General features: G+C 36.0%; 2 protein-coding genes across 2 annotated transcripts; both read right to left on the bottom strand.

Annotated features, from left to right (window-relative positions):
* Window positions 1–23,472: 23,472 nt before the first annotated feature.
* On the bottom strand, window positions 23,473–23,784 carry LOC140162095 (histone H4-like). Its single transcript, XM_072185380.1, has one exon. The coding sequence runs from the start codon at window positions 23,782–23,784 to the stop codon at window positions 23,473–23,475; it is 312 nt and encodes a 103-aa protein (XP_072041481.1).
* A 622-nt stretch (window positions 23,785–24,406) lies between these two features.
* LOC140163332 (late histone H2B.2.1-like) lies at window positions 24,407–24,775 on the bottom strand. Its single transcript, XM_072186731.1, has one exon. It carries the CDS (start codon window positions 24,773–24,775, stop codon window positions 24,407–24,409), a length of 369 nt encoding a protein of 122 aa, XP_072042832.1.
* Between the last annotated feature and the right edge of the window lie 828 nt (window positions 24,776–25,603).

Here is a 25,603-nt window from a genome sequence, read left to right as displayed (position 1 = left end):
TGTTATTGTTTTTCATTTAAATAAAAAAACCCGAATGCACTGTACAAATGTTCAGGGTACGGTAAAAAGTGCCCATCTGTACCTCTTCGGGTACCGATATCGCTATAGGACCAAAAAAGATGTTGTAACTAAGTGATGTACATGTAGTATAATTGAATGATACACTGTTTACTCACTCACTTTTTAGGAAATCCTGTCGACAAAGGATGCGAAACGTAGATTTTGTATAAATAATATAGATCCAAGCTTTGAAAAGTCGGTGGCTCACTGACGAAACTGTCAGCAAGAAAAACTAGTAAGTTTTCTTCGAATTGGTTTTTACAAAAGAAAAACTCTCTGGATTCGTTAATTACCAAACCTGATGACTTTTTGTTTCAAAATTATGGATCTTTGTTGATCAGATTTGCAGATTTAGACAAGGCTTGCAAACACAATTCAATAAATAAAATGTCAGTGAAAAATCAGTCCGAAGGAAAATATGATAAAACATCCGCAAATTTCCAACAAGGCTAGCAAACACAATCCGAAAAAAATATTTATGTAAAAATAACGTCCGTTTTGGTCTGTAAAAACCTTGAAACCCCGGGGGATCACTCGCTTACCAAAGTGGTATGCATGTTCGTCCCAGCACCTCAAAAATGGATCCTAAATGGCGTAATCAGTGTAGAAAAATTTCTCTGAACATCTTACCCCTAAAATATGGCGTAATTCGGTGTAAGAAACTAACATGAACCCCTAAATGGCGTAAACTCTAAAACAAACCCATGGAAATTAAAAAAAGATACCCTAAACGTCGAAACTTTACCTGAAAAGTGCCCTTTTTTCTTAAAACGTCGACGCCGCCACAAGGCCAAAAATCGATCCCTTTTCGACGTTTTTGGGGACGAGCATGCGTACCACTTTGGTAAGCGAGTGACCCGCCGGGCTTGAAACACGCCTTTTTTGTTCTTGAAGAATGACAATAACAAAAGTTAATTTCTTTTGCACCAAAACACAAACATTCGATATCCTTACTAGGGTCTGCTTTAATGTGTTAAATCTGGTACCAGCTACATAATAAAAGCTGAATTATCTAATACCTAGCCAGACTGTAATATAAGTTTATGAGCAAGGTGAATGAACTCATCAATTGAAACCTGCGCCACGTTGACAGTCTTATCTCTCATTATACGCCTACCCTTTATTCCCATCGTAAATGATTTCCCAAGAGTGATAAGCGCTCTGTAAATTTGGAAGTACTAGTATTATGGTATTACGGTTTATTTATATCAATACAGCAAAAATGACGAATCACGTAATTCTACAGCATTAAGTAATGTGATTATAATTAGATTTGAGGAAATTGGTGTTCAGGAACAGCAGGCAGTTAGATATATAGATATGCAAGCAATATGTGTCATTATATGACTTCTCAGTGAAGAAATGCCAAAAAAAAAAAACCTGTCACATAATGAAAACGGAATCCTCGGAATCCTCGGAATGGCACGGTCATGTAACCACATGACGCGTGCTTCGTTTTAGTCTCGACTAATTACATTCAAAAGGGAAACTAGCATTCAGACGGAAGTGGTCATGGGGGTGGGGTTTATACTGTAGGAACTGTGAGGCCGATAATATTTTACAAATTGAAGTAATATACTGCTCACAAGACCCTTTCTGTGGATCTTCCTGTGGGTCTGTCTTGGCAGCTAGCCACTACTTTTAGATAGCATTACACAAGAACTGTATTTGCACTCTAAATAGCTCTGATATAGATAGGTCCCACATAAATATGTGGCTACATGGAATAGTATTAAACAAAAAACATCGAGTGAATCACAAAATCGCAGATATCAAGGAAGATAGTTCCAAAGTGTATGTGCACAAGCATAGAAGGCCCGGTCGCCAAATGAAGAAGAAGTCCGAGGAACAGTAACAAGATGCTTATCCGGTGATAGAATAGATGGATTTCGTCGATTTATGATGAAAATTAGATGTTTGCAACCACTTGAAGACAACAATCCGTGATCGCGTGAAAAATCCACACAGATTGTCAGCGAAGTTTAAACTGGTCACGGATTTTCACAGACAAATGTCTCCTACACCTACTTCGTAGTTTGTGTTACAATATGTAGCTTAGTTTGACGAGGGTTAATTGCCCACCAGTAGGCATATAAGATGGCTGCTTATGCAATTAGCGTTAGAATGTATTATATCAATACTAGACTTACCCGTGGCTCATAATAAACACAATTATATGTTAAAATACCACGTGCACATCGGTAGGAATGCAACCTAGTCTTGTCCATGGCACGGTCGGGTAACTACATGACGCATGCCTTTAGTTAGTATTGAGTAATTATAATTATTGTAAGGGAAGCATTCAGATAGAGTTTTGCACGTTCTGAACTGCGAGGCCGATGGTATTTTACAAAATGAAGTATTTTTTGCTACCTTTACCGTGACTTGCAATAATATAGAGATATCAAATATACTAAAAAGCGGTTCACTCTACCATCACATTAACGCTATTAAATTTCTAGCTCATTTGGGAAGTTATTTGAACAATGGCAGTTGTTGTCCCATGACAAGTCTTGATGGTTTATTTATATCACTCATACATAAATTCTAGACAGTTCATTGGTTGATTGCCATTGAGAATATTTCTACTTTGAGCCTCACCGTGTGAAAGTATAGGTGCCCAAACATAAAAAGCCCGGTCGCCAAAAGAAGAAGAAGAAGTCCGACGAACAGTGACAAGATGCTCATCCGATGATCTAAGATCACGTCATGGAATATATAAATTTCACCGATGTTATATATATATATCAGTTAATATAGAAAATTATAGGTTTGCAACCACTAGAAGACAAAAATTCGTGATCGCGTGATAAATCTGCAAACAATCTGTACACATGGAATATATGATTTTCACCGAATTATGATGTTATATACCGTTTAAAATAGAAAATTAGATGTTTGCAACCACTTGAAGACAACACTCCGTGATTGCGTGAAAAATCCTCGAAAAATCTGTGATCCACACATATTTTCACGGAATTTTCAACTGGCCACGGATTTCCCATAGACACATTTTTCCTACACCCTATTCGTAGTTTATGTTACAATATGTAGCGTCAGACTGTATTATATCAATACCAGACTTACATGTGGATCATAATAAACACAATTACATGTTAAAATGCCACGTGCTTTCATCAATAAAAGCACATCGGTAGGAATGCAACCGAGTCTTGTCCCAGGCACTCTCGTGCAACTACATGACGCGTGCCTTGTGTTAGTATCGACTAATTATATTTATAAGGGAGGCATTTAGATATAATTTTGAACTGTGAGGCCGATAGTATTTTACAAAATGAAGTATTTTGTGCTACCCTACCGTGATTTGCAATAATAATTAAATTATCAGTTTTACTCTACCATCTTACACATTAACGCTTATTTCTAGCTCATTTGGGAAGTGAGAGTTGATCATAGATGATGAAAGGCGTCCCAGGACAAGTCTTGGTGGTTTATTTATATCATTTATACATACATTCTAGACAGTTCTTTGGTTGACTGACATTGATATAGTTCTACTTTGGACCTCACCGTGTGATAAGTTTACCATCATAGTGCTGGCCCATGATAGTGCGCCACGGCGCGCCGGTGCCAGGCCATGTGCTGACCCGATTTAGTTATGGGATGGACCAATATGTCAACATGTCAATGCATAACATGGCGTTATGTTGAAGAAAAATATTAACATCCTTAATTTCGATTAATGGTCTTCCATTATGGTATGTGGGGAATGCGTGTACTTATTTTGGTATCGCTGGATTGAGGAGACCCATATACATTGGTACCAAATGTAACGGTATATGGCGTTGAAAATTAGGATGGGGTTACAATCCCCTTCATAACCTGTGTTACATCCACAATAAGTACTTGGCCCTTCCCTCCCTCGATTTTAATTGTGTCCGGTGTAGATTTTCGAATGTTTGTATATAAATACAGTGTGGGTCATTTTGTCATTGTGTAACAAAAGAAATCATTCAAAAACGTGAAACTGGCAAATGAATTAACCTTTTGTTAAAATATTAAATACTACAAAATAAGTTGCACCGGTATGCATTGGATACTATGTAACTTATGGTCTTATCTAATATCGTTTCTTAAAATACAATGTATTGGCGAATGGGACCATGGAGAACCATGGTTTTTCCAGTTTTAAACATCGATCTTATAGGAAACAAGTCAGGGTCATTGGTTTTGCGGTGCTTGAGGTAAGACAATAACATATCAACACGAACGTTTTGGGCATATCGCCTCCCGAGGTGAAAATCATGTACATGGGGCGTAAATATCACACCTTATATAAAGGCTCTGGATCTCCCCTAAATAACCCACAATATGTCTTCTTCGTATTCAGCTCTAGCTGTCTCAGGAATTGATGCAAGCACCGCTAAGTCATACCCCTCCCTGCCCTCCCTGCAGTAAACTCTGCAAATGAACGTATGAGGTTTGAACGCTAAATGCCTGAAATTCTAGTAAGTTCTTTGGTTGAATATTATGTGTACACGAGGCCAGAGTATATCACAAAATCTTACAAAACCATACGATGGTGAGAACATAATTTAATTATTATGGAACACATTGAAACAAACAATTTGCTTCATCATGTGTAGTATAAAATACGACACACGGATCAAAAGCAGAAGACCCCATTTGTTGCTCTATCGTCTTTTTAAAAAAGTTACAAGAATTTCAATGACCAAGCGTCACATTTCAGGTTCAATAAGACAAAAATTAGAATGGAAGTTCATCTCTGTTGGTAGTAAACATAGTTCTGTCGTCAATTTTTAGCGTGTTTATTACAATAACAGTGAAAACTTGTCCACGAATTGCTTCAATTGGGCCGCCATTTCAAACATTTTCAAACTAAAAGTTGTACACAATAATAGTTCCAAAATGGTCCACCAAATGGCTTCAATAAGGTTTTCATTTCCTCTCAAACACCCCCTTGCTTCGCAGCCACATTGTATCTCACAAAAAAAACCTAATTTGCGCCCCCCCCGGTCTACGAATTCCTGGATATGCACCTGGTAGGGGCTACTGCAACTTTTGAAATCCGACCCTTTACCATTGAAATACATATAACTTTTCTCAACAAGATCGCAGTACAACAAATGAGGCGTCCATAGTTGCAGTATAAAATGTTTGTTAATTTGCTTAATACCCTTTTGGGTTTTTTAATCACATTGAATTTTTTTAAAGTGTAACGAAACATTTTTTTTTTGAGCAGTTATACATGTACAATTGAAAAATGCTTAAAAGCAAATAGTTTATACAACAATTGGCAATTTAGCTAGCTATAGATGATACTCGTACTTATTGCTTTTAAGAATTCAACACTTTTTTCATTCTGCGTTGATTTTAAATTATATACTCTTTTAAAATGCTCAGCCACAACCATTTATTGATAACTGGAATTTAAGGAATAAGCGCAATAAAACTTTTGTATCATATTCCAGATACTACGATATTCTTGAACTTCAACACCTGAGACATTGCCACCTTATCATTAATTGAAGAAAAACATGGGGTATGAAACAAAATGCAAACTCAATTATCTGCTTATAGTGTGTGATCAAATGTTATATTTACAGAGAAAGGCTAGATATAAAGGCGTACCAGTGTACTGTAGTGTTATGACACCAGCAAAAGATTTCATGAACTGACGTAGTAAATCCGAATAAAATACATGTAACTCATCCGGTATTTATTTGGACGGTATTTAACTTTCACTCAATATAAAATATTTATACTAACGTTTATAGATGAAGTTTTCCAAACATAATAATAACCAAAAAGCGTTGAAAGTTTGTGATAACGTTGCTAAACATAATTTTAATTATGTATCTAACTTAGGAACAAAAGTACATTTGTTTTTAATTAAATTTGCTCCGCATTCACCAGTCATGTCCTCGAAAATTTTGAAAGTATTAAAACATTAACGTTCTTATCTTGTAAACATTGTATACCCATATAGCTACTTTTGAAGAATGAATGTTCTGTAATTGTCTTTTATCCTTCATCTCTATTAGATTTTCAGTGTATTAGCAAGTAGATGATGTATATGTATCACAGACGTTATGATGTATATGGATCACAGACGTTATACATTCATAAAAACTTTTCTTTTGGTCAACATAGGGTAGATCCTCTTCTATACTATCCATCATATACCCCCTGCATAACGAAATTCAACAATATTCAATATCCAAAGCAATATCATCACTACAATATGCCCCAAAATTGAACTCCCCCACCCCACATAATCGCAAATTGACACGACAGCTTCATTCCAATTCAATTAATTTCATCCAAAACGGTCCTGTGATACACCTTCCCCAATCAAACACATTTGTCTTGCATTTGATCATCTTCTACTCTTCCCTAGAAAAAATCATTATGATACCAAATCCCGGGACCAAATCTAAACACCATGCCATGGAATTCACCATATCACGTCCAAGCTCACATAATTTGGGCGCCCCATTCCTTTTTTAAAGGAATTTTTATTTGTATTCATTTTGTGGTTTTTATTTCCTCTGTTGATACACATTTCTCTGCTTTCGTCATCTCTAGATTTAGTCCCACCTGTGTTTAATCGATCACAATAACTCTAGTTGGAGACAAAAAGCGATGTCGGTGCAATCAATTTGGTTTAATGCGTTATCAACCTGCTCTGCTCTAATATTAAGCTTTACTCAATTGAAAAGTAATTAATCTGGTTTTAATAAAATTAAAATGGATATATTGAGCGGGTGATTGGTAATGACAAAACCAAATTGTTAATTTGTTTACGTCTAATTATTGCATGATAAATGAGTTGATTGTCCCCGTTAGTGCATTCTCTCTCATCGTTCTTCATCTACAAAATAAAATAGATTTTTAAAGGCAGCTGTTCAAATACAATGCTCACCTTATCAGTAATCTCTAATCAATACGGAGGAGAAAAATTAAATTAAATTAGAACAGGTAGAGGGAGATACCACATTGACCACTGAAAACACAGATTATAAAACATCTATATTGTTCTATAAAACATATAATTGTTCTATATATGTGCTATTATAGGCATCACCTTGTAATCCATCTACAAAAAATAGATTTTTAAAGGCAGCTGCTCGAATATAATGCTCACCTAATCTGTAATCTTTAATTAATACGGAGTAGAAAATAGAATTAGAACAGGGAGATGGAGGCTCTACCACAGGGGTTGATGTACATAGACCGCTCGATCACTTGTTCAAAAAAGTTCAAAAAAAGATAACTAAGTCGAAGCCAACCAATTTGCATGTACTATATGAAAGATAATTGTACAAGGATTACTTGACGACTTCAAAATTTGAAGAAAAAATTGGCCTTCGGCTTAAAAATCCGGAAAAACTTGAAAATGTATGAAAATTCAGCTCAAAATCCAAGATGGCGGCCGTAAAGTGAAAATTGTCAGAAGAAGAAAACTAAATCGAAGCCAAGCCATTAACATGTCTCACATGATAGGTAATTGCATACAGATTAATTGGGGACTTTAAAAAATGAAAAAAAAATTGGTCTTTGGTTTCAAAATGCCCAAAAGACAAAAATCCAAAATGGCGGATATGCGAACAAATGATCAGGGCCAACACCTGTGCTACATTGACCACTGAAAACACAGATTATAAAATATATATATTGTTCTATAAAACATATATATTGTTCTATATATTAGCCACAGGCATCACGTCGTTCTCTATCTACAAAATAAAATAGATTTTTAAAGGCAGCTGTTGGAATATAATACTCACCTTATCTGTAATCTCTAATTAATAAGGAGGAGAAAAATAGAATTAGAAACAGGGAGAGTGAGAGAGAAATTAAGGAAGGGAGGCACCACATTGACCACTGAAAACACAGATTATAAAACATATATGTGATGCGATCAAGCAAAATCAGTCGGAACTTGGAAATATTGATCTTGAGATATAGCCAAACAAAGGAAATATTTCCTTTTGTTTCCTTTTGTTTTGGAAATTCTTTAATTGCTCATATCTTTGGAACTGGTTGTTTAATTCTAATGGGGATTTCTGCAAAATGCAGCGTAAATGTTTTGACTATCCTATAAGAAACTAAAAATTTAATATTTCCGAGTTCCGACTGATTTTGCTTGATCGCATCACATATATTGTTCTACATGTATATATGAAGACTTGAGCGCAAAAAGAATGTAAGTCCACTTTTGACGAAATTGGGTTACAGGTGGTTTTGAAGTTATTGGATGAAGACAATAATTTTGATTTTGTTTTACATTTGACCCCGATGGGTCACGTGAGGGGTCAAGAGGGGTCAAGAGGGGTCAAAATTAAAAATTAACCAATGTCATCAAGAGACATGTAAAATTAATCGTCTCATCACAACGAATACGAAATTATATAATTTATCATACATTTTGAGCTCGGTTAATGGGTTAGAGGGAACACTTTCAATTAAAGGTCAACTGAGATCAAATTTTAAAACAAGGTGTCACATTGCTCGGCTTTGCACATAGATTACCAATATGGTTAAATATTTCAAACATCTGCATTCAGTTTTGAGTTCTAAGCTTTTGTTTCAAACCGAGCACAAGAAAACCGTCCAAAGTCCAAAAATGTTAAATCGATCAATATCGATCAATATTACAGATATTCACTTGGTTGATATACAAAATGATGCTTCTTACCTATTCCCCTATACCTGAGAAGTATCAATATTATGGGTTTTTTTTTTTGGTTTCCAAATTATCTTATTTTAAAATGTTTTGACGATCATATCTCAAAATGCCAAATATGGACTTATTCTTGTGCTCAGGTCTTCATATTAGCTACAGGCATCACATCGTTTCACATATAGTTTCTGCTGAAGTGCATAAGTAATCAAATGGAATTGCTGGTAGGCAATCATCAAACTATTTTGCCAACAAAAGCGTTGTTGCCTAGGTTAAATCAAAAGTAAATAGATCTTGCTTTAATATATACTTCTGAAATTATGAAGTAATAATGGTCAAAGCACTCTATATAAACAGGTTTTGGGTTCATTTATGTGACTTTGCCAGCTGATATTTCGATGCATGGTAGCAAAGCGTCTGGTGCGTAGACAAGGATAATAAAGAAAGATCCTATGGGTTTATACCTGATTCTGAAAGTAATTATATATCGATATTGTGTTTTCTCATAACACCAGGAGTTTATTTATGTTTCATTTTCTTCTTATGCTCTGGTTGATTTTTCGCTAAGTTCCCTAATGCTTATGTTATTAAGGTATCCTTTAGAAACCTTGATCATTAAACTTAGTAAGCCATATATCATTGGAAGAATAATAAGCTTGACAACAACGATATCATTGGTATTGAGTGATGATAGTTGAATGATAACTTAAAAAAATATTTCAAAAACGCTAAAATGTGCTCAAAAATCATAAAAAAGCATGATATTTATGCCCAAATTTCAAATAGTCTTGGTGAAGTTGATCAAAATTCAAAAAATAATCACAATCACCACCCAAGGTAACTTTCAATTCATCATCGATTTTCTAGGCACTGCAACCCTTCAACTGTAAAAAAGTAAACATATTTATGAGACCATTTTTGCACCATAGTATACATAAGGATTAGTAATTACACTGACAAAATTTCATTGATATAGCTCTTTCACTTCTGGGCGATTTCTAAAACTTTTTGATACCCCCTCGTACTTTAGACCAACAATTGAGCAGTTATGAGGCTCAAAAATGTCCATAATTCTAGATTTAAGACCACGGATTAAGATCACTTAACCTAAATTACCAACTAAAGTGATCAATAGAGGGATGCTTCTCTTTTGCGTATTATACCAATTCACGGCGTAAATGCTCAAAAAGAGCATATCAAAAGTAATACATTTGAGGTATTTCTTCCTTCAGGGCGATTCCCACATGTGTTGGTAACGGGCGCATCATGACATGACAGATATACCCTCGCTCGCTCTCCTCATAATTTTGGTATTTCTTTGTCAGTATTTAAAATGATTTATTATTTTTATTAACATTATATAAGTTAATAAAGAAAATAGAGTTTTTTTAGTCGATTCGTGCCAAACGAGGTATCAAGATACAATAAAATTATCCAACAAGCGATTATTTTATTTGCATAAGAGATGGCGTTATAGTCAATATCTTGCACTTGCTAAAACTCATTGACAAGTATATATGAAGTCATTATAATCATGCATCATTTAACGTAACATTTGTTTTATCATGTAACTACATGCCAAGCCAATGTACTGCCTTTGTGCAGGGCCGCTTAGGGCCCATTCTGACTGGGAAAATATGCATTACATATAATAAGACGTGAATCTTCATTTCTGCTTTATTTAGAGCTAAATACGAGATGACAAGCTTGGAAAAGTGTGGCGATTGAAGATATTGTATAATCTGGGCACTCTTACTTTAATAAAACTTGTGTTATAACTTATAAGTTTTCAAATTATACGATGTGTTTGCTAAAAAATAGGACAAATGAGCATCCTTTCTGATGGATGAATGAACCTTATATAGATTGTTTTGTAAAGTTCGTTCTTATTGTAGCCTTTTAAACTCGAGGAAATAACACTAATAAATAGGACTTGCAGAGCCCGTGGTGGTATTTCTTTGTTGTCAAAACTAGTAGAATTAGAATAAGAATTAGAATGTGATTAGTGTGTGACATTGATTTTTAAAAAATCATATTGCATATACTAAACATTACACCTTTTTCCTCTTGTCACTAGAGGTACATGCTCTGCGTACTAGCCATATAGGCTTCAACATAAAACATATATTTTCTTATAATATCAAGTGATTTATTAAAAACCACTGAACCAATAATACGCTTGTTTGTACTCATCGCAATGCATGTTTTCATGCGGATTCCATTTATGGTCACATAATTTACAACTCTGAAAGTGTTAAGTTTAAAATAAAATTACCGGAGAGAGTTAAAGCAGCATTACTGTAAAATGTGTCCATAAATTACACTTGAGCTAGGCGTCTGCTATGTAAAGAATCTGCGCACACAATGTACTTTTAAGTACACTGTGTGAGCAGAAAAATGATTGACGAGGGCTGATCCCTCAACCGCGCGGGCAAACCTTTCTCACGGCTGGGACAGAATCATAAAGGACGTTCCTCGACGATTGTCATGTGTAACGGTACTCAAGGTCATTTGTATCACAGTATTGCTGAAAACTGAAGGTTTCAGTCTCAACGTTGATTCGTCCGTCACAAATGGGTATATCTGGTTGACCAGATTTAAATCAAATCTTAATAAACATTCAACCTGTTATATAAATGATTTTTAAAGAGTAATAAATGCTAAATACAGGTTGTATATTATAAATACAACCAAAAATGTAAGTAATTCTTCATGATTAGGTAATGTGACTATTGGTTTAGAGAAATTGTCCATCAGGAGACAGTCAACTACAGGCCACAAAACAATGAAGTTACTTTTACCCCTGTTCATCCCGTGACTTCTCTCTATTCCGAAGGGTCGCTAGTCCGAAGGTTCTCTAGTCCAAAGGGTCGCTAGTCCGAAAACCAAATTAAGTTCGCTAATTCGAAGGTTCTCTAGTCCTAATATAGAATAAGGGTTAGGGTTTAGGGTTAGGGTTTAGGGTTAGGGTTAGGGTATAGGGTTAGGGTTTGAGCCTTATTCTATATTCGGACTAGAGAACCTTATTTATTATTTGGACTACCAAACCCTCGGACTAGAGAACCTTATATTCGGACTAGAGAACTTGTTTCAGAATTCGGACTAGCGAATGGTAAATTACGTGTTCGGACTTGTGAACCTTCGGACTAAGTCGCCGTTTATCCCAAATAAAGACAGATATGTCAAAATTAGAACCAGCAGCCAATAGCTGTTTCCTTTACCTCGCATTTAAGACCTCATTTATTAAAATCGTTCAAGACGATCCAAAAACAAATGGAGGATGCAAATTTAAAGGTTGCAGTGCACAGTGTCATGGCCCCGATATCTTCATGACAGAAATCGCCATGGTAGGTTGAATCCACCGCAACGCATGGCCATTTTGTTCCGACCTGTTTAATAGTTTTGAGGCGCGTTTAGATCTGCTTTTAGACTGCCTCCACGAGTGGCCTCATGCGCTATAGTTCGGCATATATAAATTTTTTGTCAGTTTTTGAGCTCAATACGCACGCTAAAAATCATATCCTTTCAACACATATATTCAAGTGCAAGCAAAAAATATGGCTTCTCTAGAATAAAAAAATTACGGGAGATATTCATCATTTTCTACCCCGGTATCCAAACATTTATAGTCTGAATATCAAATCGTGCATAGCACATTCACGTGTATCTATCCCGGGTATTGATTTTAGTGTCTCTGCTGTACCAAGTAATTATTAACCAGGCGGTGTGCAGTGTGCTTCATTACACGCCCTATAAATTTGCATACAGCATGCACAAAGCGTGTTTGAACAAGAGAACTAGCGACGTGCTTCCATTGATTAGAACATAAAAACAAGCGCCTATTAGAACATAAAAGTAAAACTTTTGATTTCGTTACTTCCTTCGTTTTTAGATCATCGCTTACTAGGATTTAATTCTCAACCAATTTCAACAAATAAGGTCTTAAATCAGAACTAAATGTTTTTGTTTATTTAGGATATACTCACAAGCAGTAAGTTTCAGTGATAGTATGACATGACTCTTTTGGTGAAGAAACCAAACACATACTAAAGACAATTTTCCCATAATCAAACGGAATCTTGTCTATGCACTAAAAACCTAAAAACTGGGAAGTTTAACTAGGTAAAACTTAGTCAATGTTGTGCCTATTTTGACTAGATTTTACCCAGTCAAGCGAGTCGATCGACTAGTTAAGCCTAGTCACTCGACATTTCTCTGGCCGGTCTTGCCTGATTTGTTTTTCTCGGCTGGCCATTCAATCCAGCTCGACTAGTTTGTACTAGTCGCTTGACTATTTTATGACTGGGTAAAAGCTAGTCCATCTGGGCTCGTCTAGCTTTTCCCTAGTCAGTCATGATCGACCAGTTTGCTCGACTAGTATAATTACTCTAATAGTTAAAAGAACAATGGTATATAGGTAACAGGAACCGTAGAAGGGAAGATAACACGTGATGGAGGGATGAGATAGACCAGTACTGGTTCAGCAAGGTTAGAGGCAGAGCGACCCGGCGTTAGCAGTGGACCGACAATAGCTGATGATGATGAACGTGATTTACAATGATTTTACTACAAAAATATCTAATCATATCTTGTTTAATATACACTAGTTTTAATATAAACTTATGTTTGACACCTTTATGTGCGTGCCCACCTAAGGAAGCATTTTGACACTAGTTTTGTTTGAAAATTACACCAAATATTTTCTGATACTGGTTCGTTGGTATTTCTCCTAATTGTAACGTGATTGAACTCATTACGCGAGACCCGCGCTAAGTTGACACTCTCATATCTTATATTTACCTTTTATCTCATCTCCACCTTCAAAGAATGACAAAATGCTTTGAAAATGTTTCTTTACCGTTGAACTAAAATGACGGCAATAGTAGGTATTGACACTAGTTAGTGCTACAAAAGTGGTTCACTACTGCGAGGGAAAATTAAAGTAGTATTACCCACCAGTACGCAGTCAGTATGGGTGCTCAAGCACCTAGTGTCATACTGTATTATATCAATACATGGCTTACAAGTGACGAAACGCCCCATAATAAACACAACTTTATGATAACCTGCAACGTGCTTTCTTCAATAAATGAGCATCACCAGAAATGACACGGGGTATAGTATGTGGCACGGTCGTTAAACCACACAACTCGTGCTTGCCGTTAGTATCGACTAATTATATATAAAAGGGAAGCATTCAGACAGAGTTTTGCACTTTAGGAACTGTGAGGCCGATACTATTTTACAAATTGAAGTATCTCGCAGTACCCTACCGTGATTTGCAATTACTACTATATGTAGAGTCATCAAAATATACTATTAAGTGGTTCATTCTTCCATCTATTCACTAATGCTTGATATTTTTAGGTTATTTGGTACTACATTTCAATAATGATAGTCGCAAAAGTTTATAATAGACGGTAAATGATGTTCCAGGACCAGTCTAAGTAGAAATACACTGCTGAGACAGTTTATTCCAACTCGACTGTATGTCCTCCTATACCTTAACATACCATATGGGGTTCACTGTGTCACACCATATTAGTGTTGGAATGGACTAAAGAAAGGTCCTAGTACAACGGAGGAGGGATTACACCTAAGGGTGTTTACCCCCAAACAACTTACGGTAGCTGTGCACTCTCAAACATGAATGTAGTAAAAGCTAAAAAAGCACTCGTTATTGAGTTAATGTAAATTCCACAGTTCCTTGAGAGGTTACATCGAAATTCATTGATAACCTATTATTTCAATGGGACAAAAGATCTTTAAAAATATTGCAGATAAGAGTCGCGTAGTAGTAAAACAAAAATTCGCTAGGCCATTTTGCAATGGGAGGGTAGTATATGCGTGAACTAGATGGAACTCGCATTTTCACGAAATTTAATCAAAAATATGTATCAATGCAAAATCGTGATTGCTCTTGAGTCAAACAATTTAATTAAACATTGCATATATCAATATCATCCTAAGATAGGTTTAGTTCACTTTCTATTCCTAAGTGTAGTTATACGTGACAGTGCGCATATGCAATGCAATTAGAAATATTGACTATTTCAATAGTTAATGAATCCCTTGTTGTTTCCAAAATGACCTTTAATGACCTTATAAATTATGACCTTTTGACTCTTATTGTGAATGTTCCTCTAAAAATTGTCGTGAGTCATCCGCTTGAAGGTAATTTTTATTTCCTTTACAATGATATATGGCACAGAGAATGCACGAAATAGCTTATCCTCAATGTTTAAAAATGCAATTGGTTAAGAAATTCAAGGAACATTTCCAAAGTGTATGTTAATAGCATTTACAGCTTTTACAAGAACATAACAAAAAACATTTCACCAAAAGCCGCTTTGACATCAATTACGTTACTGGTGCCTTAACGATATATGCGCGTAAAACATAAGTATTTATGAATTGGAACTTATCCTAGGAATTTTAATCGAGTTTAAGCTTTGAATTGGCATGAGGGAGATTTTTCTTTTCCTTATCTACACTCATGTTTCAAGGATATTGTTAACACTGATTATCTGTATTTTTCCTGTGTAATTTCCGTTGCTGTTTATTCAGGGCATCTAATTAAAGCATGAAAACTGCTCATACAAGCTATATTGACTACATTGTTCTTGTTGTTGGGTTCACTTTTGTTGGACTATACCTATACCGCAAACAAGCGTTGAAGCATTTTATTTCATTTGGTCATTTAACGGACTTAAATAATAACAAAAATAGTAACATAAAGTGGATTTTGTACGACAAGATTTCCCCCAAATTTCAATCAACTTTTAATTGGGAAACAATTCAGATACTTCTCAGCATATAAGAAACCTTATAAGTGCAATGATAACTTTAATAAATCGTATTACAAACAGTTCATCTTATTATTAATTGGAGGAAAACATGGGGCATAAAACATAATGCAAACATAAATATCTATTTGTAGTGCGTGATCAATGTTTTACATTCAGAAAACTGCAATATATTTACGGGGTATTAATGTTCTGCTGCGTTATGACATTAGCACAAGATATAAAGAAGTAGAATGGAATAAAATAATCAATGCATATTGTTTATCTGAACGTTGATGTTTTTAACTGTTAACCAAATAAACTGCTCAAATAAAGAAAGCCCGCAGTGGTGTCAATTATGACAATTTGTTTGATAAGGTCGTGTGGAAAATCTTGTTAGCTCCAATTCGATACCAAATTTGCTACCAAACACTCTAATTTGACAAAGATTGATACCAGTATATGAATGTTGGTGGATTTTCAAACGTTGCAAATCAAAAACGATGCACGTGTATACCATGGCAGAGTGATGCCACGTGAACACACGCATTGACATTATGTTCGAAGGTTATTAAGGGGTCACCACATGGGGTCACATCAATGAAAAATAAAGATAATATTTTGGATATAAATCATTCCATTGACTAAATTTGTAATTTTCACTCGAGAATTTTCACTTTTGTTATTAAATTTGCCCTTTGACACGCTATGATAACGCTGTGTTTACAAAAATATTCATCAAACCAACGCTTTACTAATACATGGATTACCGTCACATACACTGCGAAGTTCATCCCCTTATCATTAAGGATTATCCCATTTGTCAAAATTCTGGAGAAAGGCGCTATAACTGATAATAGCGAAATTAGCGCTCTTTTTTATACTAGACGCAATTGCGCTATTTTGTCATTCGTTTCTACACATAATTGCGATAATAGCACTGCTATTATCAAAAAGTGCTAATTTCGCTATTATCAGTGTACTTTTTAGACTTAGAAGAAAATCAGTTTGGTGAAAATGGCTCTTAGACAAAATTGCGCAATTATGCAATTTTCACTTTACCCCACCACTCAAGTGATAATAGCGCTATTTCGCTATTTTCAAAATGGCCTTTAGACAAAATTGCGCAATTTTGCAATTTTCACTTTACCCCACCACTCAAGTGATAATAGCGCTATTTCGCTATTTTCAAAACTGGCCTTTAGACAAAATTGCGCAATTTTGCAATTTTCACTTTACCCCACCACTCAAGTGATAATAGCGCTATTTCGCTATTTTCAAAATGGCCTTTAGACAAAATTGCGCAATTTTGCAATTTTCACTTTACCCCACCACTCCAGTGATAATAGCGCTATTTCGCTATTTTCAAAAATGGCCTTTAGACAAAATTGCGCAATTATGAAATTTTCACTTTACCCCACCACTCAAGTGATAATAGCGCTATTTCGCTATTTTCAAAATGGCCTTTAGACAAAATTGCGCAATTTTGCAATTTTCACTTTACCCCACCACTCAAGTGATAATAGCGCTATTTCGCTATTTTCCAAAATGGCCTTTAGACAAAATTGGCAATTTTGCAATTTTCACTTTACCCCACCACTCAAGTGATAATAGCGCTATTTCGCTATTTTCAAAATGGCCTTTAAACAAAATTGCGCAATTATGCAATTTTCACTTTACCCCACCACTCAAGTGATAATAGCGCTATTTCGCTATTTTCAAAATGGCCTTTAGACAAAATTGCGCAATTTTGCAATTTTCACTTTACCCCACCACTCAAGTGATAATAGCGCTATTTCGCTATTTTCAAAAATGGCCTTTAGACAAAATTGCGCAATTTTGCAATTTTCACTTTACCCCACCACTCAAGTGATAATAGCGCTATTTCGCTATTTTCAAAATGGCCTTTAGACAAAATTGCGCAATTATGCAATTTTCACTTTACCCCACCACTCAAGTGATAATAGCGCTATTTCGCTATTTTCAAAATGGCCTTTAGACAAAATTGCGCAATTTTGCAATTTTCACTTTACCCCACCACTCAAGTGATAATAGCGCTATTTCGCTATTTTCAAAAATGGCCTTTAGACAAAATTGCGCAATTTTGCAATTTTCACTTTACCCCACCACTCCAGTGATAATAGCGCTATTTCGCTATTGTCAAAAATGGCCTTTAGACAAAATTGCGCAATTATGCAATTTTCACTTTACCCCACCACTCAAGTGATAATAGCGCTATTTCGCTATTTTCAAAAATGGCCTTTAGACAAAATTGCGCAATTTTGCAATTTTCACTTTACCCCACCACTCAAGTGATAATAGCGCTATTTCGCTATTTTCAAAAATGGCCTTTAGACAAAATTGCGCAATTTTGCAATTTTCACTTTACCCCACCACTCAAGTGATAATAGCGCTATTTCGCTATTTTCAAAATGGCCTTTAGACAAAATTGCGCAATTATGCAATTTTCACTTTACCCCACCACTCAAGTGATAATAGCGCTATTTCGCTATTTTCAAAATGGCCTTTAGACAAAATTGCGCAATTTTGCAATTTTCACTTTACCCCACCACTCAAGTGATAATAGCGCTATTTCGCTATTTTCAAAATGGCCTTTAGACAAAATTGCGCAATTTTGCAATTTTCACTTTACCCCACCACTCCAGTGATAATAGCGCTATTTCGCTATTTTCAAAAATGGCCTTTAGACAAAATTGCGCAATTATGCAATTTTCACTTTACCCCACCACTCAAGTGATAATAGCGCTATTTCGCTATTTTCAAAATGGCCTTTAGACAAAATTGCGCAATTTTGCAATTTTCACTTTACCCCACCACTCAAGTGATAATAGCGCTATTTCGCTATTTTCCAAAATGGCCTTTAGACAAAATTGCGCAATTTTGCAATTTTCACTTTACCCCACCACTCAAGTGATAATAGCGCTATTTCGCTATTTTCAAAATGGCCTTAAAAACAAAATTGCGCAATTATGCAATTTTCACTTTACCCCACCACTCAAGTGATAATAGCGCTATTTCGCTATTTTCAAAATGGCCTTTAGACAAAATTGCGCAATTATTCAATTTTCACTTTACCCCACCACTCAAGTGATAATAGCGCTATTTCGCTATTTTCAAAATGGCCTTTAGACAAAATTGCGCAATTTTGCAATTTTCACTTTACCCCACCACTCAAGTGATAATAGCGCTATTTCGCTATTCATTTTGTTTGTAGCCAATGACCCCTTTTTTAAAATGACGCTTTCTACCCGATAGGCTCCTACTTGCGACGCCGCGCCGGCACATACCCGTCACTTATAAAGTTGAGTGCCCCCCCCCCGGAATTTTTTTTGCCGTACTCCAAATTTTTATTATGATTTACAATGCAAATCTGTCGACTCGACTTTGGCTTCCATGGAGCAGATCGTGTTACATGAATAAGAAGAGTCGTCAATGAGAAGTTAAAGTAGTTGAAAGATACAGAAAGGAAACGACATCGTTACAGTTATTGCATCATAAGAATTTTATTTCTCGGAAGTGGAAAAGTGTTACAAAGAGATGGGTAAATGCAATAGATGGAAAAACCCGTTCGGCTGCTGCATGTATGTTATTAAGAAAAATAGAAACACATTTTGGCCGTAAATCCCCAGATGTGAAGGAAATGCGTAACCATCAGACCTAACACGTCAGACCTAAGACTTCACACTTTCTTACTTGCCCTGCGGGGCTCTTCCGTTTTGGTCCCACTTCGAGCACGTTCTCGAAACGTTTCCGCTGCTGCGTGTATGTTATTAAAGAAATGAGCAGTTCAGTTTCTTTCTTACCCTGCGGGGCTCTTCCGTTCTGGTCCCACTGGGAGTATGTTCTCGAAACGTTTGGGCTGCTGCGTGTATGCGTAAACGTTGAACAGTAGAATGAAGAGGTAAAGTGAAATTCTCAAAATTTCTCAATAACAGTTCGCACTTAAACTGCATAAACATCAATTTCTTAAGAAAGACCTAACACATCAGACCTAACAGTTCACACTTCCTTACTTGCCCTGCGGGGCTCTTCCGTTGTGGTCCCACTGGGAGCATGTTCTCGAAACGTTTGGGCTGCTGCGTGCATGTTATTAAAAAATTAGCAGTTCACAGTTTCTTTCTTGCCCTGCGGGGTTCTTCCGTTCTGGTCCCACTTGGAGCATGTTCTCGAAACGTTTGGGCTGCTGCGTGTATGTTATGAAAAAATTAGCAGTTCACAGTTTATTTCTTGCTCTGCGGGCCCTTCCGTTCTGGTCCCACTTGGAGCATGTTCCCGAAACGTTTGGGCTGCTGGGTGTATGTTATTAAGGAAATTAGAATCTGGAAATTGCAAAATGTAGGGCAAAATTGCGCCATTTTGTGGAAATAGCGGAATAGCGCAATTATCACTTGAATGAGGAGGTAAAGTGAAAATCTGAAAATTGTGTCATTTAGCGCAAAATTGCGCAATTTTTTGAAAATAGCGGAATAGCGCAATTATCACTTCAATAAAGAGGTAAAGTGAAAATTTGAAAATTGCGCAATTTAGCGCAAAATTGCGCAATTTTTTGAAAATAGCGGAATAGCGCAATTATCACTTGAATGAAGAGGTAAAGTGAACATCTGGAAATTTGAAAATTGCGCAATTTAGCGCAAAATTGCGCAATTTTGTTGAAAATAGCGGAATAGCGCAATTATCACTTCAATGAAGAGGTAAAGTGAAAATCTGAAAATTGCGCAATTTAATTGCGCAATTTAGCGCAAAATTTTGCGCAAATAATTGCGCTAATTTCAACAAGTTATTGTCATAATTGCGCTATTTTCATTGAGCATTGTGAAAGATTCATAATTGCAATGTTTAGTTCAAAATTGCGAGTGAACATCTGAAAATTGCGCAATTTAGCGCACAATTGCGTAATTTGGTTGAAAATAGCGGAATAGCGCAATTATCACTTCAATGAAGAGGTAAAGTGAAAATCTGAAAATTGCGCAATTTAGCGCAAAATTGCGCAATTTTGATGAAAATAGCGGAATAGCGCAATTATCACTTGCATTTTGTGAAAGTTTCATAATTGCAATGTTGACTTCATAATTGCGCTAATTTCAAAATGGGGTTGATAATTGCGCTAATTTGAACAAGTTATTATCATAATTGCACTATTTTCATCATAATTGCAACGTTGAGTTCATAATTGCGCTAATTTCAAAATGCAGTTGATAATTGCGCTAATTTCAACAAGTTATTGTCATAATTGCGCTATTTTCATTGAGCATTGTGAAAGATTCATAATTGCAATGTTTAGTTCAAAATTGCGCTAATTTCAAAATGGGGTTGATAATTGCGCTAATTTGGAAAAGTTATTATCATAATTGCGCTATTTTCATGGAGCATTTTGAAAGTTTCATAATTGCAACGTTTAATTCATAATTGCGCTAATTTCAAAAGATGGTTGATAATTGCGCTAATTTCAACAAATTCTTATCATAATTGCGCTAATTTCAAAGCCTCACATTGATAATTGCATATTAGCAGTCAGTGTTGCTATTCTGTGTTAATATCGCTATTGTCAGTTCCAGCGCCTTTATGAAATTCTGATATTGTCCTTATAAAAACCGACATAATAGAAGTCCTTAATACTAGTTTGAGTTGTTCTTGCTTTGAACTAAATTAATTGAAAGTAAAGACAATGAAATCATTTTAAGCTGCAATCTGATACCACATCTGCTTGCAAACAAGTCGGAATGATTAAGATTGATTAAGAATTAGCAGCGATTGTTCTTGTTTTGGTTTTGTTTTTGTTTGTTTATTTTTTTGTAGTTGTTTACGTGACAAAAATGGCTGCGAACAATCATTAAACAAATTTATGTAAAGTGGAAACGTTTGGCTTTAAGTTTGGTAAAGACCCTCTAGCCCTAGAACACTTCATATGATTCACTGAAAATGATTATGTGGACATTTAGAAGGTACATACTGGTCAGCAAGTTTCCGATATAATCTGCACTGACAAACACCTAGCCGTACTGATAACGGTCGCTATTTCTGAAAATAGGTCAAACTGATCGCATATCAATTTTTCATTAAACATTGTGCACGCTCTGTCCCCATAGCGAATTGTTAGAGATAAGATATTAAGAAAAAGGCACTGAAAAGGGTATGACATTTTCTATAAGACGTGTGTAATAATCCTAGAAAATTGTTATGGGTTGAATTAGTGTCCTAGGTGGGGTGGGAGGTGAGAAGTGCAATGTTTCTAGCCTTGACATTTAAAGATAAAATTTAAATCGGATAAACGTTCAATGCGAAACACCGTACGTCGCGAATCATCGAAACATAAGAAGACCTGAGCACAAGTAGACCGTAAGTCCATCTGGCCCTCAACATGTATACACTAAAGTTACGTATAATTTCTTAGGGTTTTATAATGTTTAATACATTGTGAAGGTTGTGAAAGGTTTGTTTTGACCCCTGAACATGTATAAAACATTACCAAACTATACGAAACAACTTTAGTGTATACATGTTGAGGAGCCAAGTTGACTTACGGTTTTTTTAAACTCAGGTCTTCATATTAAAATCCCGACGAAGCAACTCCCTTCCTATGTTAGCCCTACCACATGACCTTTTTTACACACTATACTAGGGTTTAGGGTTATAGGTTACCGTATGGGAGGACTGGGGTCTTTAATTACCTTGATAAAATACAGTTGTTTTTTGAAGAACATTGTTGTCATTGTGTGTGTGGGTGGGAGTGGGGGTGTGTTGGGGCCGGGGCCCGGGGCCCGGGGTCGGAGTCTCTGTACAGGTACCTGTACCTGTTAATATGGCTATGTGAATATAAAGATCCGTTCATACTACCACCGCATATGCGATGCGATGCGTTGCTTTGCGATACCGATTTATCGAGTACTTTTTGCCGCAACTCAACGCAACTCGTCGCATTTCCAAGTTAAAATGTATTTAACTTAATTGCGATATCGCAATGCAGTAGTTTACGATGTAGTGCGACAACGCACCGCATCGCAAAGCAATGCATCGCAAATGCGGTGGTAGTATGAACGGACCTTAAGTCTGTGATGAAGAATGTGGTCTGTATAGTACAAGGACAAATTTTTTCAATGTCATTGCTTTTATGCAAATTATGCATACCGATGTATCATAGATCTACAGCTTGACCAGCGAATGAGGTGCAGATGTGATGATGACGTGTTTCAATTAGCCATTCAGAAGCACACTTGCGTATACGCCATAAACTGCGCCGAATTGGCAGACCGCTGAGGTCCTCTGCTGAAAACTATAATTGGCACTATAAGGGCGCAGATCACCAAATCGGCTTGAAAGTGATGCCAGTGTTTTTCTATAGAAAATGCTGCTTAAAATCATTAAAACAATCTCGATCTCCCATCAGTGATGTACTTGCAGGATTTACTATTACTTATCATAACCAATTCAAATTTAGCCAAAATTATGCAAATTTCTGCTCATTTTAATGCTTACTTTAAGCCATCCAAGTTTTTTTTTTTTTTTTTTCTGAGATAAAAATTAATTTAGTTTGGTGTGATACGCCCGTATGCTAATTAAAGATGTGTTCCAAGTCTACCATGTTATAATACTGATAATAACAATAAAAAAACATTTTAGACTGCAACAAGTCTGTCCTAAAACATTGTATCTATTTGGATAATGATTTGGAAATTCAAAATCATTATTTGCCACACAAAAAAGTGGATATAATTACATCCAAAATGAAAGAATTTAGTTATAATAAGTAAAAAGTAAGAAAGATACACTTATAATATGCTGATACCATTTTATATGGTTCAGCAAAAATATTTTGTTGTCCAAATAAATGTGGGTCCTAATAATGAATATATTCTCATAAACTTGATGTTACATACAGTTGGATTCATCAAATCGTTGCCCTTCTAAATACACTAAGCCAAAAAAAGAAGCTGCAGTATTTTAACCGCCGAATCCGTACAAGGTACGCCCTTGGCGTTTCAGAGCGTAGACGACGTCCATTGCTGTGACCGTCTTTCTCTTGGCATGCTCGCAATATGTAACTGCATCACGGATGACATTCTCGAGGAAGACCTTCAACACACCACGGGTCTCTTCATAGATAAGACCGGAGATACGTTTCAAACCACCACGACGGGCCAGACGGCGGATAGCTGGTTTGGTGATACCCTGGATGTTATCACGCAAGACCTTGCGATGACGTTTGGCGCCACCTTTTCCAAGTCTCTTTCCTCCTTTACCACGGCCAGACATTGTTATCGGTTGTTTGTGCTTGTTTGCTGATCAAGAACAGAATGAACTTCCGTTGTCAAGTGTGTCTTCGTAAAATGTCCACTGAATTATTAACGAAACGAGAAATAATACTAACAGTAATACAAGTAATGCTAATGATAACAATCGTCGCAGATAAATTAAATTATGACATTTGGTTTGGCTTGTTGTTGGACTTACTTGCGTCTTATAATAGTACGCACTTTTAAATGCTCTACATTGAATGATATTAACACTTACTAACACGACTAGTAATTATCGCGAACTGAAGAGATAATAACAATTGGTAAAAAAACAGCACCTACCCAAACTGATGTGTTTCATACCCATCTTAATGTCAGATTTTGTGTCGATGTGCACTTAATTCTTTCATATAGTTCACTCTATTCATCTTCCAGTGATTAAACGTTATACAATATCTATAACATTAATATATTCGTATTGGTCTACTGATTTTATATAGTTTTATTTAATATTTTATATAGTTTTATTGAATTTGAAGCAATGAAATTCTTAACAAATTTACAACACAATAATCATATCTCTTTTTGGAACTTGTGGTGGCTCTGAAAAGAGCCGTTTGTTTTTATGCAAAGCACATTTACTAGGACGTTGTATATTTGGTGACAGCCTTTGTGCCTTCGCTGACAGCGTGTTTGGCCAGCTCTCCAGGTAGAAGAAGACGGACAGCAGTCTGTACCTCTCGGCTGCTGATCGTGGACTTCTTGTTGTAATTAGCTAGGCGAGAAGCTTCCCCGGCGATGCGATCGAAGATGTCGTTGACGAAACTGTTCATGATGCTCATGGCACGGCTTGATATACCAGTGTCTGGATGAACCTGCTTCAACACCTTGTAGATGTAGATACCGTAGCTTTCCTTTCTGCGCCTACGTCTTTTACCAGCAACCCCGGCTGGGCGACCCCGAGCCTTTCCTGCTTTCTTCGCACCTTTACCACTTGCTTTGGGAGACATGTTTACGCACTAGAGTGATTGCGGAAGTTGCCGCGCGGTCGTATTTATGTCGACTCGTATGCAAATTAGGGATCCAAAAACGGATCCTGCGTAAAGGGCGGGCTGTTAATTTCCCGCCTGCTTGCCTGTGTGGGGCTGATTTATATAGAACGCTTTCAAACATTTCCCAAGTTATCATTATCATTGAATTAATATAACACGAATCTATTTTGAAGAAGATCAAACAAGAAAAGAAAAGAAGAAAACTGAATGCATGCAAATGTATTAACAAAGTTGCTGCAATAAAAAAAAGAAAGAAAAGAGATATGTTTTCTCTCTCTTTTATTTTAAACCCGTTGTAGTTCCCATAGTGAAAAAGAGTGATTTGGTGTGAATTGACTGTAGATTTGAAGTCAAAAATCAAGGATCAAGGACGTAGGAGCAAAGATCAAGGACGTAGGAGCAAAGATCAAGGATGCGAAGTAATGGCGTTTACATAAATTGAAGACTGTAGTGGAAGAAGTGCTCACGTGCCAAAATACTAGTTCTGAGAAAATGGGGTCTAAAGTTTTGAAATTTATCTGCTGATCACAAACTTTATTATTTTGTACTAAAACTTGCAGGAGTAATTTTATATTCACTATTATTCTTTTACAGCTATAAATTAATACTTTGTTACTTATTGATTTTCTATAATCAATAATCGATATCTTGCACTTGAGTCTTTTTTCCACTACAATCAGTGGTTAGCTGTAAACAAATGGATTTTTCTCAAAATTGAATGGCAATATAAGTTAGAAGTATATATTTTTGGAATGCCCATATAGAGAGGAACAATTTGATGTATCA

This window comes from Amphiura filiformis, chromosome 10 (assembly GCF_039555335.1).
Source record: "Amphiura filiformis chromosome 10, Afil_fr2py, whole genome shotgun sequence".
NCBI lineage: Eukaryota > Metazoa > Echinodermata > Ophiuroidea > Amphilepidida > Amphiuridae > Amphiura > Amphiura filiformis.
This window is presented reverse-complemented; position numbering and strand designations above follow the sequence as displayed.